General features: G+C 39.3%; 1 protein-coding gene across 1 annotated transcript in view; it reads right to left on the bottom strand.

Moving 5' to 3' along the window:
• NBEAL1 (neurobeachin like 1) overlaps window positions 1-20,547 on the bottom strand; it is a 163,039-nt gene that overhangs the window by 107,472 nt on the left and 35,020 nt on the right. Inside the window, exons 7-10 of the mRNA XM_055122038.1 lie at window positions 12,031-12,113; window positions 6,043-6,128; window positions 3,582-3,888; window positions 725-831 (exon numbers count right to left, since the gene is read on the bottom strand). Coding sequence (XP_054978013.1) covers window positions 725-831; window positions 3,582-3,888; window positions 6,043-6,128; window positions 12,031-12,113 — 583 coding nt within the window. The remainder of the gene's footprint in view (window positions 1-724; window positions 832-3,581; window positions 3,889-6,042; window positions 6,129-12,030; window positions 12,114-20,547) is intronic.

Raw genomic sequence — 20,547 nt, 5'->3', positions numbered from 1 at the left:
CATACTAGTCAACGGCCAACTCAACAAAAGAATGCATAAATCAATGAATGAACAAAATGTCATAAATACATACAATTAAATACCACTTATAGTTGTAGAAAAGAAAATTCTATGGTGAGGAGAGAGCTCAGGGGACAGAAGCACATATCTGGATACACAAATCCCCATTTCTAATCCCCTACAAACATGGCCCCCACAGCACCACAAGGTGTACTCTGGAGGACCCCACCATAAGAACATTCAGTTGGCCCAGTTAGCATGGAGTGCCCTCCAGAGCCTTTGAGTGCTGCCTGGAAGCATCCCCTGCTCCAATAAAGGAAATTCTGCAATATGTTACAACATAGATGAGTCCTGAGTACATTATGCAACATGAAATAAGCTCCACTAATATAAGGTCCTTTGAAGAGTCAAAATCATCAGGACATTACATAGAATGGAGACTGCCAACGGCTACGGAGAGGGGAAAATGTGTAATTAGTTCATGAGTACAGAGTTTTGATTCTACACAAAGTTAATGGAAACAGATGTTGGTGCTGATTGCACAACAATGTAAATATAGTTAATATCACTGAAAGAAGTTAGGATGTAAATTTTATGCTATTATCCCTGTATATCTACATAAAAAATAGAACATTTTGTAATGATAATATTCTCAAATATATACCAAGATATAAATACAACAATAGTTCTTTTTAAATAAAAAATAATAATAATAGGAAAATACCTTGCAGTTCTGCAGTAATCGTATGAGATGTTCAAAGCAATTGCTGTTAAGAAAAATGGCCTGGAGAACAGGTCTATCCATACAATCTAACATGGCTGTGATGGTATCTACAAAAATAAAAACAAAACCATCCACTTATAAAGTGAAATACTAGGTTGACAGAAATATTTACTTTCGTTATAGATTAAGGTTGGGTTTTTCAGTTGGCATACTAGATTATTTAGGAAATAATAGGAGGATACAGAGTAGAAACCAAAATTTATACTTATTACTTTGAGAGAAAATGTAATATTATTCTTTAAAATATTCAACATTTTACATGTAAGAATGATAAACACTTCCGATATATTTACTAGTTTCTCTACAATTATGCTCAAATAAAACCAACTATGGTTTCCAACTAGTTAATACTTAGCAATATCAGGTTATGTTGGGTTATATATATAAACATTATACATCTCCTACAAAGTAATATCTGCATCCAAAATTCAAGATACATTAGAAAATCAAGACACATTAAAAAAAAATAAAATCAAGATACATTTGTCAGGGGTAATATAACAGTGTTAAAAAAAAAGTTCAAGGGCCACAGTGCCACCCACCAGGTCAACCTGTACCTGTGGGGAGAGTACATCAGCAGCCTGATGGTGCCTTAAGACTTCCTGATATGCAAAAATTGCTGCTGTGCCTCTGGCAAAACTCCAACAACTTGGGATCCAGTTTTCCGGGGAAATTAAAAAGTCAAAAGTATGTGGGAGTTACACCCACAAACCACCTCCAGCTCAGTATCTAAGTTCATTTATTGGTCTTGCTTCAGACTCATAAAATAAATTTCAAAAGAGACCTAAGGCAGGCCATTTAAGCACATTAATAATCATGATTCAGAGACTCACAAATGAATCTTAGAAGAGAGCAGCAAGCCACAGAGATGCCTCTGGACCCCTAATATTTGAAAATTTTAGAATTCCAGGAGTGCACGGCCATTTTCACGGCCACATGACAACTCATACTACTCACAGCAAGCAATACAAAATAAACTATTTAGCATCTACCTAAGGATGGTGGTGGTGGTGGTAAGTTCAAAGTAGTGATGGTGGGAAGGTGCAATGGTGGTCGGACTGGTGTTGAAATACTGAATGTAAACAACTGTGAACAACTTTAAGAAAATAAAGTTAATCTTTTTTAATTAAAAAAAAGTAATGCAGAGTTCATGCCTGCTTCAGTCAGCTTTATCAGTGGTTGAATAAACAGCAGTACTCCTACATAAAAAATTTTTTTTAAACATTCATACATTAGCAATACAGCCTTAGATCAGGAAACAATAAAAGTCCTAAAACAACAGGAGTAAGTTCTGAGTGCAAAGCCAGGAATAATACCTGAGCATCGCCGGGTCTGATCCCCCCAACAGAAAGCCAAAAGACCAACCAACAAACTCTCAGTCTAATCCCTCCATGAGCGAAGTGAGTCAGAGGGAGAGGGAGGACAGACACAGAATGATCATACTCATTTGCAGGATATAAAGAAACATAGTAGGAGAATAATGCCCAAAGGCAATAGAAATGAAAGGCAGAATAACTGGTCCTTTGTAGGAAGCTTGCCACAGAGGAGGGAAGGGGACTAGAACAGGGAAAGGACCACTACAGCAATAATAGGGGAAAGTGGTCACTTTGGATGAGAACTGGGTACTGAAAGAAGCTAAAGTGCTACCTGTGGTGTATTCAATATGCCAAAAACAGTAACAACAAGTCTCACAATGGAGACATTACTGGTGCCTGCTTGAGCAAGTCAATGAGCAACGGGATGACAGCGACAGTGACAGTTTTCAGTAACAGTACTGCAAACCTGTTGGGGACTAGAGAGATAAAGGAGACAGGATAGGTAGTTTAGGGAACCTATCAAGGCAGAATGCTGGCACCCAAGGCAGAATGCTGCCCCAGTGGCATCCTGTAACTGCTCTATGTCTGCTTCCTCTCCTGGAACATTCTTCCTGCAAGAGAAAGCCCAGCACAAAGATGTGTGTCCTGATAAACTAAGGCCTCTGGATGTGTAAAAGTTCTAGCGTTGATAAATTTAGACAGGTGCCTGACCAAAGACTATTGCTGTTCTTATGGCGATTACTGGTTTCTAAGCAATAAATACAGTACCTAGAGGACAGGCAAGGCTCTCAGTCTATGCTTTTCTTCTCTTACTTCTGTCTTTTTAATTCTTGAAGTGTCCCTGCTTCAGGCCTATTGACCTGGGGCTGGTCCCCAGCACAAACCATAGTGCCTAAAAGGAAAGGAGGTGAGGGAACAGGAGCAAAGCTGAGGGCATTGGTGGAGGGAAGAGAACACTGCTTAAACCTTAAAAAAAAAAATAGTATTGCCCAGAGTTGAGGTACAGCCACCAAGCATTTGGGGGGCCAGGTGTGGGCCCCCCAAATCAAACAAAACCAAAAAAACAATTTTACATTCGCACTGTCATACTGTCGTCCCGTTGTTCATCGATTTGCTTGAGCAGGCACCAGTAACTTCTCCATTGAGAGACTTGTTGTTACTGTGTTTGGCATATCAAATACGCCACGGGGAACTTGCCAGGCTCTGTCGTGCAGGCGAGATACTCTCGGTAGCTTGCTAGGCTCTCTGAGAAGGATGGAGGAATCGAACCCAGGTCAGCCGTGTGCAAGGCAAACACCCTACCCGCTGTGCTATTGCTCCAATTAAAGTAAAAAATCTAAATGATTACAACATCTGAATCAATCAGTATCTGGCCTTATATTTAAAATAGTCTTGCATTTCAAACCTAATTGGGAAATATGAGTGGGGGGGAGGGGGGAAGATGCAGAAAACAAAATATAATACATATATGTAATACTTACTCAGCATTTTTATCTGTAGGGCAATAAACCGGTTTTCCCACTGTCTCGATCTCTTTTGATTGGGTAAAGCAGAATGATCTGAATTTAGCAATTTAAAAAAGTTCTCCAGAATAGTGCTGGTTTCCACTTGGCGCTGGTCAGAGCTGCTAGTGAGAAGGATATGTACAACTTCTGTAAGGCACTTCAGAGTAAGTTCTACCTTCCTACTCACTTCTTCAGGATTTCCATCTTCCCATGAATCACAATCCGCCAAAACTCTCATAAGAACTTCCATGGTGGCAGGAGAAATTGCTTGCAGAGCATTCCTCTGACATATGAAACAATAACAATAAAAACAATAAAATCCAAACCAATTGAAATTCTTTGCAAAAATATAAAGAGAATAACATGAAAAGACAACTTTTTCTTTAAATGAATCAATTTTGACAGAGGCTGCTAGTGACTTTTCTTCTCCCTTTTTGGTTTTTGGGCCACACCCAGCAGTGTTCAAGGTTTACTTCTGGCTCAGCACTCAGGGTTCACTCTTGGCAGGGATCAGGGAATGATAAATGGTTCCAGGGATCAAACCCAGGTTGGCCACATGAAAGGCAAGTGCCCCATCCACTGTACTACTGCTCCAGCCCCTGATGTTGCTACTGTCTTAACACATATTAAATATGCATTTCCTCACTAATAGAACTCTAATTTTATTCAGATAACAGTCTTCCCACATTGAAAATGTATTTTCTAACCTTCACCCTCGTCAAGGGACAAGGTAGTCTCTTGACACAATTATGACCAAGAATACATGGCAGTAGACTAATAAATGAATTATCACTATACAAATAAAAAGAGAAGGATTTTTTTTTTTTTTTGCTTTTTTGGGTCACACCCAGCGATGCTCAGGGGTTACTCCTGGCTTTGCACTCAGGAATTACTCTTGGCGGTGCTTGGGGGACCATATTGGATGCCGGGGATCGAACCCAGGTCGGCTGCTTGCAAGGCGAATGCCCTACCCGCTGTGCTATCGCTCGGGCCCCGAGAAGGATCTTTTGTCATTGATCCTTTCATCTTTTATTAGCACCATTCTGACATGTTGCTTAACATCCATCATAAGTAGTTCAAGAATTAAAATGGCCTACTGAAAGTACCAGAACAGGAATACAAGGTATCTTAGCCTTTCATACCACAGGGTGACTATACCAACTAAGAACTAGATCTTCATTAGATTTCTTATGCAACAATTAAAAACAATAACACAAAAACTCAAAACTACCTCAGTTTGGTTAAGCCTCTTTTAGTCTTTCTGTTGGATATAGCAAATCCATACCAAGATGCAGCTCTGATTGTATAAATACATTTCTAAAATTTCATACACTATAAATGGTAACTCTTTCATGTGAACCATTAAAGAGAAAAAGGCAAACTTAAAACTTAAGCTATTGGGGCCAGAGTCATATTACGGTAAGGCATTTGCCTCGCACGCGGCCGACCTGGGTACGATCCCTGCATGCCATATGGTCCCTAGAGCATCGCCAGGAGTGATTCCTGAGTGCAGAGCCAGGAGTAACCCCTGAGAATTGCTGAGTGTGACCCAAAAAAGAAAAAAAAAAACAAACCTAAGCGATTGTATTTACTATTACTTACAACAAACTATAACTTACAAGGATCTATAATTTACTAAGCTCTTATAAGCATGGGCACGCTGTTAAATAATATGCAATATTTGTCATTCTGCCCTTACATCTAAAATAGTAATTATTGGGGCTGGAGTGATAGTACAGCAGGTAAGGAGCTTGTCTAGCATGTGGCGAGCCAATTCTGGACATCTCTGAGTACCACCAAGAGTGATGCCGAGTGTAACCCCTCAGCATTGCCAAATATGGTCCCATAAAAAAAAGATAAATAAGATAAAGAACTAAAACTGAGAGTGAATACAATTTAGGACTTTTATACCAAAATGTGTTATAGTCATTTAACATAATTTTAATGCTAAGCCTGATCAGCTTTTAGATTCTTTTTTTTTTCTTTTTTTTTTTTGCTTTTTGGGTCACACCCAGCAGTGCTCAGGGGTTACTCCTGGCTTTGCACTCAGGAATTACACCTGGCAGTGCTTGGGGGACCATATGGGATGCTGGGGATCAAACCCGGGTCGGCTGCGTGCAAGGCAAACGCCCTACCCGCTGTGCTATTGCTCCAGCCCCCAGATATCACTCTTGCTGGTGCTTGGGGGACCATATGCAGGACCAGAGATCGAATCTGGTCACATGCAATGCTATCGCTTCAGCCCCCAGTTTTTAGATTCTAGAAAAGTTTTTTTAAAAGTATTTTGGTTAGTTTAAAATAAGACAAGCTAAATATTTTATGGCTTTTCATCAAGTGTCAAAATATTTTATCAAATAATAAAAATGAATAATACACTAAATTCATCAAAGCACTATTAACTAAGAGTTTATGTATTAACTTTGAACACTTTTCTCACCTGCCCACCAGCCACGACAGCTCCAAAGAGATGCAATAAGCAACATTTAAGACTTTCCTTGAGATGTTCACTTTCCTGAAAACATTCTGTAAATACACAAACAAAACGTAAGATTTCCCTTTCATGATGTGATTCACCTCTAAGCACTGTCTAGCAATGAAACATTAGGAATAAGTTTGTGAAATGGTTAAATTTTGCTAAAAACAAAGTTGGAAAGGACTTTTTCATAGGAAAGGAAACAAGAAATCATGTATTAGGTAGTAGTTTCTATAAATTTCATGAGGCATCATCATTTACAATACTGTTAATAGCATTTCATGCATACAAAATACCAAAACCCCTCCTCTCCCCAGAATCCATTTCCCTCACCATTATTTCAAGTATCCTCTCTCCACCAGTCCCTTCTCAATGATAAACTCAGTTCTGTCAACCATTTTTCACCTTCTGCTGCCTTTGGCCACTAGTTACTGTTAGTAATTACTAGCTTTCTCTCAGCTTCTTGCTACCATTTTTAAAAGAGCAAATAGGAAGTCACATACTAAGTGATAAAAGATAACCTAAGACAAACATATGATTAGAAGTCTTTTTTATATATTTTTGCTTTGGGGCTACACCCAGAAGTGCTCAGAGAACATTCCTGGTAGGCTCAGGAGACCATATGTAATTGCAAGGATTTGGGTCCATAACATTAGAATGATGCATCATAATTTACTAAATCAGTTCTCTACTAGTAATTTTGTATGCTTTTACCATTTTTATGATTCTAATAATTGAGCATCCATTTTTTGTTTGTTTTGGTTTAGCCACACCCAGTGTGTTGGATTACAGTTCCAAACGTTTTTGGTTTAACACTGGGTTGTCAATGGGAGGACACAAAGAGCTTAGGTTAATTGAATAACACACAGCACAGTGCTCCCCAGGCACACCCAATTCCATTGGCAGCACTCCCAATTCTCCATGTTTATCTTTAATCTCTCCTTTGTGCTCCTCTTCTTCTATCTGTAAGTCACAAATACCTCCAAATCAGACTTGGTTACTTGTGAAGTCAAACCTTTTGATAGCTCTGAATTTTGCACATAAAAGTGAAATATTGCTTTTCTCTTTCCTTTATGTTCTTTGCATAGTCCTTTTCACATATACACAAAAAGACAGTTAATGCTATGCTTTTGTACTATGGGAATTAATGGGCTCCAAATAATATTTACTCGTAGGCATCCGTCATATTTATGTAAGTCTCAGTTGCCCTGAGACTGACCTTAGTTCCTACTGAGTGACTTGGATGGGCCTGGGACAAGCTGTAAATTACCATGGCTTTGACATAGGACAGCCTAAGCACCATAAGAAGTATAGTAAGAGCATGATCATGGAACAAACTGACATGACTCAAAAAGAAGTAACTGAATAAGAATCCTATTGTGGTTAGGAAAAAGTAACCCAGACTGAGGACTGTGGTCTGGGAAATATAGGAAGATGTACCCAGGAAAAGCCAACCTTTCCCATGTGTCCAGAGACACATTTTAAGCTTAATCTAGGGAACAGACACAAGTCTGTATCTCTTACTTAGTGTGTTTATACAAAATGACTAGAAATATTATTAAAAAGTAAATTTAATGTGATTATTTTAATGGATTACTAGTAAAGGAACGAAGAAAGCAATATGCCCTTAGATGGAATTCCACCCTTGGGCAGATCTCCTAAAAGGAATCTAGAGTACTGAAGCCCCTATATGAAATTCTGTCCTTTTTTTTATTTTTTGCTTTTTGGGTGACACCCGGCAATGCAAAGGGGTCACTCCTGGCTCTGCACTCAGGAATTACCCGTGGCTGTGCTCAAGGGACCATATGGGATGCTGGGAATCGAACCCTGGTCGGCTGCGTGCAAGTCAAATGCCTTACCCACTGTGCTGTCACTCCAGCCCCGAAATGCTATCCTTGGGTGGACATCCTAGAAGAATGTCCCCTGTAGGAAGGGCTTTACATCTGTTCATTGTTTATGTTAATGTTCAACTATAACTGCTGCCCTCCAACCCTTGAATATTTCTCTATAATCCTGCATTTGAATAAAGTGCCACTGGTTACCAGCCCATGGCCCCATTCCTTCATTCATTAGCCAGGAGGTCAGTCATCGACCCTGAATGCACGAGGGTCCTCCATTACCACTGGATGGTGACAACTGTGGTTACTCCTGGCTCTGCATTCCAGAATCACTCCTGGCAGTGCTTGGGGGACCATATACGATGCCGGGGAACTAACCCTGGTCTGACACATGCAAGGCAAATGCTCTACCTCCTGTACTATCACTCCAGCCCCGTGAGAACCCTTTTTTGTACATCACTACACACCAAAACAAAACCATTACAACAGAATTCAGTACAGTGAGCTGATAGAAACAATTTAAAAATGAATTCATTTCAGCTATACTACACATGAGATTTCACTACACATGAGATCCCTCTTTAAAACAACTAAAAAAATGTGCAAGGTAGATTCTAAAATTGTCCTAGAACTGTGATATCCAAAGGAAAGCAAAGTGAGCTCATGGCTCACCTCCACTTCCCATTTGTGAGCAACTGCACAGGTGGTGGTAATCCTCAAAAAAAAAAACCCAAAAAATTTCCTGAGGTAGAAGACTGAAAGAAGTTTAAAAAGGTTGAGGCAGATTCAATTCGTGAGGCATCACTGAAAATTAAGGAAGTTATGTGGAAAAATCTCTACAAGAATATGCACAAGGCTCACTTTGAGAATCAATCTACATAATGATGAGAAATTATAAAATTGGCAAAAATATGAAAAAAATCACCAGTTGAAGAACTCAGATTTTATTTTATTTATTTATTTTACTTTTTATTTTTTTCTTTTTGGGTCACACCCAGCAATGCACAGGGGTCATTCCTGGCTCATGCACTCAGGAATTACCTCTGGCGGTGCTCAGGGGACCATATGGGATGCTGGGATTCGAACCCGGGTCGGCCGCGTGCAAGGCAAACGCCCTACCCACTGTGCTATCGCTCCAGCCCCAAGAACTCAGATTTTATAGTGATAGATGATGACTGTTCTGTTGAACTACACACACAGAAAGTGTATTAAAAAATAAAAAGATATACAACATAATGAATAAGATTGAAGTCATTATATTAATCTTTGGAAAAGAAAGCAAGATATATTAAACAAGGGTGCTGGAGAGATAGTACAGGAGGTAAGGCCTTGCATGTGCAGTTTAAATCCCTTGCACTACATATGCTCCTCCAGGTACCAAAGCTCAGTCCTGGACCATGAACATTGCCTAGCATGCCACAGAACACCTCCCCCACACACATACAAAGAGAAAGGATGAAAAAAGAAATACTAATAAGGCAAGGCAAAAGTGCAATGGGCCAGACTGATAGTAGAGTGGGTAAAATGCTTGCTTTACACATGGTGGGGATTCAATCAACTAAATACTTTGGGTGAGAGTGTTTGGGATAAAATATAAAGTATCAAAATATGTGCAAAATTTTATGTTGAAAGCTATAAAAAAATAAAATAGAGGGAGGCACCCTCAGAGATGTTCAAGGGTTACTTCTGGCTCTGCACTCAGCAATCACCCCTGGCAATACTCGGGGGATCATATGAGATGTCAGGGAAGGAACATGCAAAGCAAATGCCCTGCCTGCTGTACAACTGTTCCAGCCCTAAATTTTTTTTTTTTTTTGCTTTTTTTGGGTCACACCCAGCAATGCACAAGGGTTACTCCTGGCTTTGTGCTCAAGAATTACTCCTGGCGGTGCTAGGGGACCATATGGGATGCTGGGAATCAAACCCGGGTTGGCCGCGTGCAAGACAAACACCCTACCCGCTGTGCAATCACTCCAGGCCCCCCAGCCCTAAATTTTTTACAGAAACAAATAATATAAACAATGATATACTAGACTGAAGAAATAAATAACATAAACAATGTCATTAGATTCAAGAATTTGAAGCCTCAATGTTCTTAAAATGGTAATTTCCTTCAAATTTCAACTGAAATTCCAGCACTCCTTCTATAGAAATTGAAATATGTATCCTAAAATGTGTAACAAAATATAAAGAGGAGTCAGAGAGTGTACAGGTGGTAAGGTGTTCGTCTTACATGCAGTGGACCTGGTTCGAGTCCCAGCACTCACATGTGTTCCCCAAAAGCCCAGCCAGGAGTGATTCCCTGAGGGCAGAGCCAGGAGCCCTGAGCACTGCTGGCTGTGGCCCAAAAACAAACAAAAAATGTTAAGAGATCTGAAATAACCAAGGCAATCTGAAAAAACCAAGCTGAAGGAATGAATCAAAAATTTAAAGACTTAGAATAATGATCAACATAGTATGGAAACAGCGTAAGTTGTGTGAAAAAAGGAATCCTGAAACCAATTCATATTATATTGCTCACTGACTTTTTATAAAAGTTCCAAGGCAATTCAGTAAGAGGAAAGTCTTTTCATCGAATGTTGTTACAGAACACTGTATGACTGAAATCTAATCATGAACAGCTCTGTAAGGGTCTATCTCAAAAAAAAAAATTTTTTCTTTTTTAAATGTTGCTACAATCATAACAAAAGAACTTATTTTGGATGGAAAATACTATCTCAAAACATTAAGTGAGCTAAATGTAAAAGTTCATGAAAGAAAAAACACAGGAAAAACTGCATGACCTTCAGGCAAGCAAGATTTCTGATAAAGTACAAAAACTACAGCTCATTAAAAAAGAATGTTTAAATTAGATTCCATCTAAGCTGGAAACTTCTGTGCCTTAAAAGATTCCACTAATTAAATGAAAAGGCAAACTTAACGGGATACAATTCTCCCAGTGGCCAAGTATGGAACAATTTTAGCATTAAAAAGAGTGACCAGGGCTAAGGGCTGGTGCATGCCTTGCATACAAAGGCCTAAAGTTGGATTCCCAGCACCACACAGTGTCCCAAACATTGCTTAGTGTAACCCTGGTAACCCTTAGCACCACTGGGCCTGAGCAGCACCTTACAACTTATCCAAGACCTAAATCTCAGGCCCACACAGTTAGTTCAATGCTGGGGTGACTCCCAAGGCCCGTGAGCACTACTTCAGAGGGTCCTGCCTCCCCAAAAAGGGAGGACTACAACTGACTATAAAATACAATTCAATGAAGGTTGGGAATGTGACTCAGTGGAAGAGTCCTGCTTTGTAATCCCTGGTGGTACACAAAAGTCTTATTGTGTGCCTGTTGATCATATGAAGCTGATGTCTTTTGAAGGATTGCCTGAAGGGTCAACACACACATAATAAGACTTATTTGTACACGAGAAGTGACTATTATTTGAACTCATTTCAAAAACTGAGAGTCAAAGAATAAGATTTTAAGTATGTTAACCAGTATTTTGAGGAACATCTGTAGTTTATCTCCAGTTACATAGTTAATAATTTTATAGAATACTTTCAGAACATAGTAGCTGGTAAGTGCATAAGGACAACAAAATTTTGAAAACACAAAATTTGGGGCCCAAGAAATGGTACAAGGCTTAAGGCACTTGCCTTGCAAACAGTCAACACTTCAACACTGGTTTAATTCCTGGAGTCATGAGAGTCCCTAAGAGATGCCCAATGCTGCCTCAGGACCCCTGAGCACCATAGATTATGGCCTTGGAGGTGCAAGTACTATTGGAGTGGCAAAGTAATTCTCAGTACCACATATCATTCGCACTGACCTAGTTATCCAAGATCATCACTGGGAGAGTATGCACGTGCGCACGCACTCTCGAACACGCACGAGCGCGCGCACAAACACACACACACACACAAACACACTCACACAGAGCTATGACTAAAAGAGTCAATCTTAGAAATTAAAAAATAAAATTTAAGTATATCACATAATAAAAATCACAGCAAAATACCAAACTGTCCAGTCTTATAATCTTTGTCCTAGAATACATAAAACTAAGAGCATCAGAATTAAAAATAGGCAAAGTAACACCAAAATAAAATAAAAATCCAAGTTGTTACTTACGATAAAAGAAAGGTACAAACTCTACTGTGAGAGAAGCTGGTTTATACTTCTGTCTGCTCCTTTCCACAGTACTAAGTATCCGTCTATGATGAAAAAAAAAGTTAATTAAAAAATCATAATAGACAAATACAGATAATTAAAAAATCAATTTTGAACTAATTTAATATTTTGCTTTTGATTAGTGTACTGAATAACATATCTCTAGGATTTATATAACCTTCAAAAAAAAGTTGAGCTAATAACTTAAATACTAATCAATGAAAGGATTTATTCTTTGGAATTACGTAAAAAATTTCTAATCACATTAACAGTGCAGCAGAGAGCCAGATTAAGTCTCCAAACAAGTGGAAATATAAGAAAAACCTCTTGCTGGAAATTTAAAATATCCTATCTGTGATAGAACTTGTCCAACAGCAATGCAAATCTGAGAGCTAACATAGTAGTTTACGATCATAGTGCAACTAAAATTAATCAGCAATTTTTTGAAATTTCAGCCAGACACAGGGTCAGTACTGATGACTTCTTTCATTTTAAATGTTGTAGATTTAGCATTGATAGATTAACCGTAGTTTTGATGACTAAAATATTGCTAATCACGTTGGGAAGCCCAATACAAAAGCTTGCCATTTTACCAAGAACTTAAAACGAGTATCATAGATAGGCATGATGCTACAGGAATTAAGGGAATAAAGACTATTGTTATAATAACAGATCTAACAGAGAGAAAAAAGATCAAAATTTTTTTTGCATCGATGGTAACATAAAATTTACTGAGATATCCAAAACTTGTCATCACTTTTAGAAAATTTTAATTATTAAAAAGCTGTCAGTCCAGTTAATATGCAAAAAAGAAAAATGAACTCAGATCTCTAATGCCAGGCACAAAAGTCAGGGCAAAATGGATTAAGTATCTAACTATCAGGCCTGAATCCATAAGGGACATTTTCCATGGAGGAAAATGTAAGCAGAACCCTTCATGACAGTGAAACTAAAGGCATCTTTAAGATGAAGTGCTACTGACCAAGTAAGTGGAAGCAAAGATAACAAATGGGACTACATTAAACTCTGAAGCTTCTGAACCTCAAAAGAAATGGTGATAAAGATACAGACAGTCCACGAAATGGAAAAAAAAAATTTTTCCTGGTAAGGGGCTAATATCCAAGATATATAAGGCACTGGTAGAACTTTATAAGAATAAACCCTCCAACCCCATCAAAGAAAGCGGGAGAAGAAATGAAGAGAAACTTCCTCAAAGAAGAACAAGAAAGACTAGTGCTGGCATGGATCTAGGGAGAAAGGGACTCTCATTCATTGTTGGTGGGAATGCCGGCTGGTCCAGCCTTCTTGGAAAACAATATGGATATTCTTCAATAAACTAGAAGTTGAGCTTCCATATGAACCAGCGGATACCACTTCTGGGAATATACTCTCAGGGTGCAAAAATACAAGTAGAAATGACATCTGTACTTGTATGTTCTTTGCAGCACTGTTCATAATACGCAGAATCTGGAAACAATCCAAGTGTCCAAGAACAGACGACTCGTTAAAGAAACTATGGTACAACTACACAATGATACAATACAGCTGTTAGAAAAAAAAAAAGTGAAGTCATAAAATTCGCTTATAAATGGATGGACATGGAGAGTATAATGCTAAGTGAAATAAGTCAGAATGAGAAGGACAGACATAAAATGATTGTACTAATGTGTGCAATATAAAAAAAAAACATAATATGAGACTAACACCCAAGGACAGTAGAAACAAGGGCCATGACAAACAGTCCATGGTTAGAAACCTGCCTCAAGGGCTGAGGGAGAGGGTAATTGGGATACAGTACGGAACATCTGACGATGGCTGGAAGGAATCACCCTGGATAGGAAATGTATGCTGAAAGTAGACTCAGGACCAAACATGATGGCCTCTTAGTATCTGTATTGCAAACCATAATGCCCAAAAGGAAAGAGTAAGATGGAAGGTGACCGCTGCAGAGGCAGGGGCTAGGATGGGGTGTGGGTGGCGAGAGGGATACTGGGAACATTAGTGGTGGGAAATGGTGGAAGGATGGGTGCTCAATCATCGTATGACTGAAAACAATTAAAGTTTGTAACTGTATCTCACGGTGATGCAATAAGAAAAAAATATAAAAACAATAGATATGTGAAAAAAACTTTAAAAAAGAATCTTCTTCATAATGCCCACATTTTACATTAAAATGTTTTTCATTTGTGTTTATTTGATGTTTCCTCACAAGTACATTCAGATCATTCAGTTCTGGCTAAAATACAACATAAACAAAGTGTTCTAAGAGAATCACAGAAGGAGGTACATGATGTCCATCTGCTTCTTACTAATGTTAAGTTTGCTCATCTAGTCAATGTACTATCCAGCACTGTATAAAATGACTGTTAATTTTATTTGCAATAAATAATTGGTAAGGAAATATTTTTTCATGGGAAACATTTTAAGATCATATAAAAATCACGCTCCTTATCAAGAAAAACTTCTCTCTATAACCACAATGGCAAAGACAATGAAAACAACAAATGGGACTGTATCAAATTAAAAAGACCCTACATAGTGAATGAAACTCAAGCCATAATAAAAGTCTCACTATTGACTGGTAAAAATATTTGCACACAGTACAACAGCTAATGGGTTGATATTCAAGATCTATAAAGCACTCACAAAGCTCAACAACAAAAAAATTCAAGGACTCATCCAAAAATGGAATAAGAAGATGAATAGACACTTTCCCAAAGAAGACATAAGGACATATGAAAAAGTGTTCATAACTCAATAGCACAGCGGGTAGGACATTTGCCTTGCATGCGGCCGACCCGGGTTCGATTCCCAGCATCCCATATGGTCCCCTGAGCACCGCCAGGGGTAATTCCTGAGTGCAGAGCCAGGAGTAACCCCTGTGCATCGCCGGGTATGATCCAAAGAGCAAAAAAAAAAAAAAAAAAAAGTGTTCATAACTCATTACCAGGGAAATAAAAATCAAAACAACAATAAAATATCAATTTATGCCAATGAGAACGTCACATATCAAAAAATCTGGAAACTACCAAAGTTGGTGGGGTTGTGGTGAGAAAGGAACCCTCAACCATTGTTGGTGGGAACATTATCTCATTTAGCTACGATAGAAATATGGAGATCTGGGGCTGGAGCGATAGCACAGCGGGTAGGGCATTTGCCTTGGACGAGGCCGACCTGGGTTCAATTCCCAGCATCCCATATGGTCCCCTGAGCACTGCCAGGGGTGATTCCTGAGTGCAGAGCCAGGAGTAACCCTTGTGCATCGCCAGGTGTGACCCCCCCCCAAAAAAAAAGAAAAGAAAAGAAAGAAATATGGAGATCTATCCAAAAGATAGTCTAGAAACAGGGCTCCTATATCACACAGCAATATCATTTCTTGGCATCTCTCTCTAAAACACAAACATGTTAATTAAAATGAATATAGGCACAACAATTTTCATGACAACACAGTATAATAGCCAAGATATGGAAACAACCCCAAATGCCCAACTACAGATGAATGGATCAAGAAGCTCTGAGATTATATATATGCATATATATATAACATATACATATCATATATATAATTCATAGCACTGTCTGTAGCACTGTCATCCCAATGTTAATTGATATTCTTGAGTGGGCAGCATTGTGAGACTTGTCACTGTTTTTGACATATCGAATACGCCACGGGAAGCTTGCCAGGCTCTGCCGTGCAGGCGGGATACTCTCAGTAGCTTGCTGGGCTCTCCAAGAGGGATAGAGGAATTGAGCCCAGGTTGTACAGCTCTCAGAAAGAATAAAATCATGCAAATTTCAACAACATAGATAGAAGCAGAAGAACTTAGTGAAGTCAGTCAGAAAGGGACAAAAATAGAATGATGTCATATGTGAGACTTAAAAACACACAAGAAGATAGCAACAAAAGGCCAAAGGAAACGCAATAAGAGAACTGATGAACACAACTGAGCTGGTGGGAAAGTGGAGGCTAAGAGGATTGTTGTGGTCCTTGGAAGAGAGAGGTGGGTACACTGATGACAGGTGTAGTATTGGAATTATGTGCATGAGAAACCATCATTAACAGTATTATAAATGGCAGAATCTCAATTAAAAAGTATCACTGTATCACTGTCATCCTGCTATTCGGCGATTTACTCGAGCTGGCACCAGTAACATCTCTATTCCTCTCAACCCTGAGATTTTAGCAGCCTCTGACTACTAGTCTTTCCCAATGATTGGAGGCTTTTACAACTCTTACGCCAAAAACCGTAATGATAGGTCTGACTGAAAAAGTAACTAACAACAACAAAATTCTCTCCAAATTCAGCATCCTGATGAAACCTTTACTACAATATATACAAAAGGTTGATTTGCCCCCTAACCATCAGCACCCCAAGTATACTTACTAATTACTGAAAGTACAAGCCCTCTCTTTTCTTTTATGTATCTATTTAATCACTAGTATGCACTCATGAATTCTTTCTTTTCCCCAATGTTTATGATTCTTTACTATAATTAAATATTTTAGTGCATAGGGAGTGCCATATTTGGTAAGTAGCAGCCCTGGGACATAACTTAATATAATTATGTTTTTCTGGGCAGGCAATGAGTCCTGCTAAACATGCACTGGGCGAAAGTAGAAAGGCAGTAGATTTTTTAAAAATAAATAAATAGGGCCGGAGCGATAGCACAGCGGGTAGGGCGTTTGCCTTGCACGCGGCCGACCTGGGTTCAATCCCCGGCATCCCATATGGTCCCCCAAGCACTGCCAGGAGTAATTCCTGAGTGCAAAGCCAGGAGTAACCCCTGAGCATCGCTGGGTGTGACCCAAAAAGCAAAAAAATTAAAAAATTAAAAAAATAATAATAAATAAATACTTGAATGAAATCATTTTGAGAGAAGGTTTTTCCCCCTCCCCTATACTTACTTTAGTTCCACATGAGGAATTTTTCTAGACATCTGAGATTCTATGCATAGTAGCAAAACTAAGGAATTATATTTATTTTAATAAAATCTGTGTTAATCTGTTTTAGCTCTTTGGTAATCAAAGAGCATAAAAAATAAATTTAATATGTTCAAAATTTCCAATTAACTTTAGAATCATCCTGTACCATCTATCCAGTCACAATAAATTTGAGGGGAGCCTCCTAAACAGTGCTCTGGGCAATATTCAGCAAACCCTGCAAGTGGGTCAGCGTTAGGGTCCAAGGATGCAATGCTACTTGCGCCCTGCCTGAGGACACCCTAGTGGTGCTTGGGGTCCTCCTGGGCTACAGCTAAAAAATACAGGTGGTGCCAGAGTTCAAATCTGGTTCAGTTCACACTAACCACTGTACCATGTCTGTAGCCCCAGTGAGAGTTAATTTTGTGGGGCAACTTGGAGCACTGTTAACACTTAATAAATTCTGAGTAAAGGCTATGGCTCTCCAGGAAGTAGTGCCTCATCCAATCAGTTGAAAGTTGATTAAAACTTTGAGTCAAACTAAAAAAACTGGCCTCTCCAAGTAAGAGGAACTTCTCAAGCAGATTGTCTTTGCACCATCACTTCTGAGTCTCAGCTTGATGTTGTTCAGACTGATTATATCAATTTTCCACCTGTCAACCTTTGGACTAAAATTACACTATTGTCTTTCTTAGATTGCAAACATGCCCACCCACAGTGCAAATATGGATTTGCCAGTCTCTCTAATCATGTGAGCTAATGGTTGTAATAAAACTCTTACACACACACCTTGTTATGTTTCTATGGAGAGCCCTGACTAATAAAGACAGCTCTCAAGGATACAGGAAAGCAAATAAGGAAATAGAACTACTGTTATAATAATATTTTTCCTATAATTCTTTGTAATCCTTTAAAATACACACAAACACACACACAGATATACATATACACCTCATCAGCAATGCTCTGAGAGTGGAAGTCACTCCTCGTGAAAGTCTGCACATAGGTGCAGGTCTGACAGTTTAGTCCTTAGGTGCCACCAGGGCCACACCTGGCAGTGCTTATTCAATGCTAAGAGGTCAAACCTAGGGCCCTGTACATGTAAGGCATATCTTATTAACCTTTTTTTTAAATGTACTTTTTAATGAATCACCATGAGATATAGTTATAGACTTACAAACTTTCATAATTATGTTTCAGTCATACAATGATCAAGTACCCATTCCTCTACCAGTGCCCATTCTCCACCACCAATGTTCCCAGTATCCGTCCCGCCACCCCCCTCCCCCACCTTTGTGGAAGGCACATTCTCTTTCACTCTGTCTCCTTATGGTTTGCAATACAGGTAGTAAGTGGCCATCATGTTCGGTCTATAGTCTACTTTTAACACACATCTTCCATCCTGAATGAGCCCTCCAAGCACAATTCACATAGTGGTCCCTTCTCTATCCCAGCTGCCTTTTCCCCTAGCATGTGAGGCTGGATTCCAAGTTGTGGAACCCTATTTACCTTTAAGTCAATCCACCTCTCTCATTCCCACCCTCTTTTTTTTTGCCACACCCAGCTATGCACAGAAGCTTATTCCCAGTTCTGTGCTCAAGGATCCTGGAGGGCTTGGGAACCATATGTGGTGCCAGGGATTAAACCTGGGCCGGGGCTGCAGCGATAGCACAGCAGGCATTTGCCTTGCATGCAGCCGACCCGTGCTCGATTCCCAGCATTCCATATGGTCCCCCGAGCACCGCCAAGAGTAGTTCCTGAGTGCATGAGCCAGGAGTAATCCCTGTGCATTGCCAGGTGTTACCCCCCCAAAAAAAAGCAAAAATAATAATAATAAATTAATTAAATAATATCCTTTAAATCTGAGTCTGCCACATGCAAGACAAGTGCCTTACACACTGTACTATGTACTATGCTTACTCTTGTACTTCTATTTCTTCTACTTTGATTAAAGGATACTTTCTGATTTTAATAAAGTATCACCATACATGGTGTTATCACTTGTATCACATGACAAGTGACAAGTGATACAAGTGATATCACCGTATATGAACTGGGACATGGCTCAAAAGGCCAAAATGCATCCTTAGTTTGCAGGAGCTGCAAGATGAATCCTTAGTCCACATACCTCCCTGTCTAACCTCCAAGCACTAACCTGGGTAGCAATCCCTGAGCAATGCTGGGTGTGATCCAAGAACACAAACAAGCCATCACTATACAGAGCATACAAAACACTACTTACATCAATGCTCTCTCTGCTATTCATGACTCTCCATTAGTTAAAGAAGGCAAGAAGGCTGTCCTCTAACAGTGAAACACTGCAGTAATAAAATTACTTAATGCAGAAAGTGGTAATTGCTTATAAGTGGGTCAGGTTGAAATGAAATGGAATGGAAAAATCTCAAAAGTTGAAATTATAACAGATTTCAGGGTCCTAAAAAAAGAGGTCTGATTGTGAAAGATGATAAACTCATTTTATCCTGTGCTTACAGGTAAACATAGATATGTGGGTTTCAATTATCTTCAATTTCACCTCTGGTATTTATTCTTCTGTCACTCTAAATCCTTCAACTCATATTCTATCTGCCTGGTGATGCTTGGGGAAAGGTATCCTGCACACTATTTTCCTGCTATTCAACTGTTGGGGCTCTGCCAATAGTGGTACTAAGAGTAGGGGAGAAGGAAAGAAAAGTTAAAAAAAAAAAAAGACTTTAGCTCTCTGCACCCTTGGAGAAGCCCGCATGCTCTCTTGAGCGCGTTACTCTTACTATTCTCTCTCCTTCTTATCCCTTCCTCCTTCCCTCAAACACCACTAAATAAAATCTGTTTACTTCACAAAAAAAAAAAAAAATGACTTCGTCTTGTTTTTTCTTTAACCAATCAGAACTTTTATCTGTACATTCACAATTTTTGACTATTTAGCTTAATACTGGTCTCTGCAAGCTTGTTCGGCAATACTCCTTCCTCAAAGGAGCTTAAGCAATGCTCCCTCCCACAAAGGTCAGAGTCCCAGCACTCCATTTCTTCTCTAAATTTCTAGCTTCTCCAGTCTCTTCTCTTTGTACCCACAGTCCCAGGGAAGTAGCAGTTTTCTGAAGTCATGACATTTCGATTATTTCAATGTCCTGTTTGCCTTTTGAATTCTCCAATGTCAATTTTAACAACTTCCTTGTATTATAGGCTTTCTTTTCAATACCTCATACAGTTTCTGTAAACCTAATCAAAGCAAGGACCACAACTAAAACAAAGAAATACACAGCTAAAAATTTTCAGAGGACCAGGAAGACAGATCCAAAGACTGGACCACATATCCTGCAAGGTCCCAACATGTCCCACATGTTCCCATCCCAGCACTGCTGGAAGTTGCTTTGTATCTAACAACACAGGACCCAAGCAGCATCACACTGTCTGGTTCAAGCACTGACCCAGCAGTTCCACACCACTGTGCCAAGTCATTGTCTGTCACTGTCATCCTGTTGCTCATCAATTTCCTCGAGCGGACACCAGTAACGTTTCCATTTTGAGACTTGTTGTTACTGTTTTTGGCATATCGAATA

Source organism: Sorex araneus, chromosome X (genome assembly GCF_027595985.1).
Source record: "Sorex araneus isolate mSorAra2 chromosome X, mSorAra2.pri, whole genome shotgun sequence".
Classification (NCBI taxonomy): Eukaryota; Metazoa; Chordata; class Mammalia; order Eulipotyphla; family Soricidae; genus Sorex; species Sorex araneus.
Note: the sequence above shows the minus strand (reverse complement) of the source record. Positions and strands in the feature narration are given on the sequence as shown.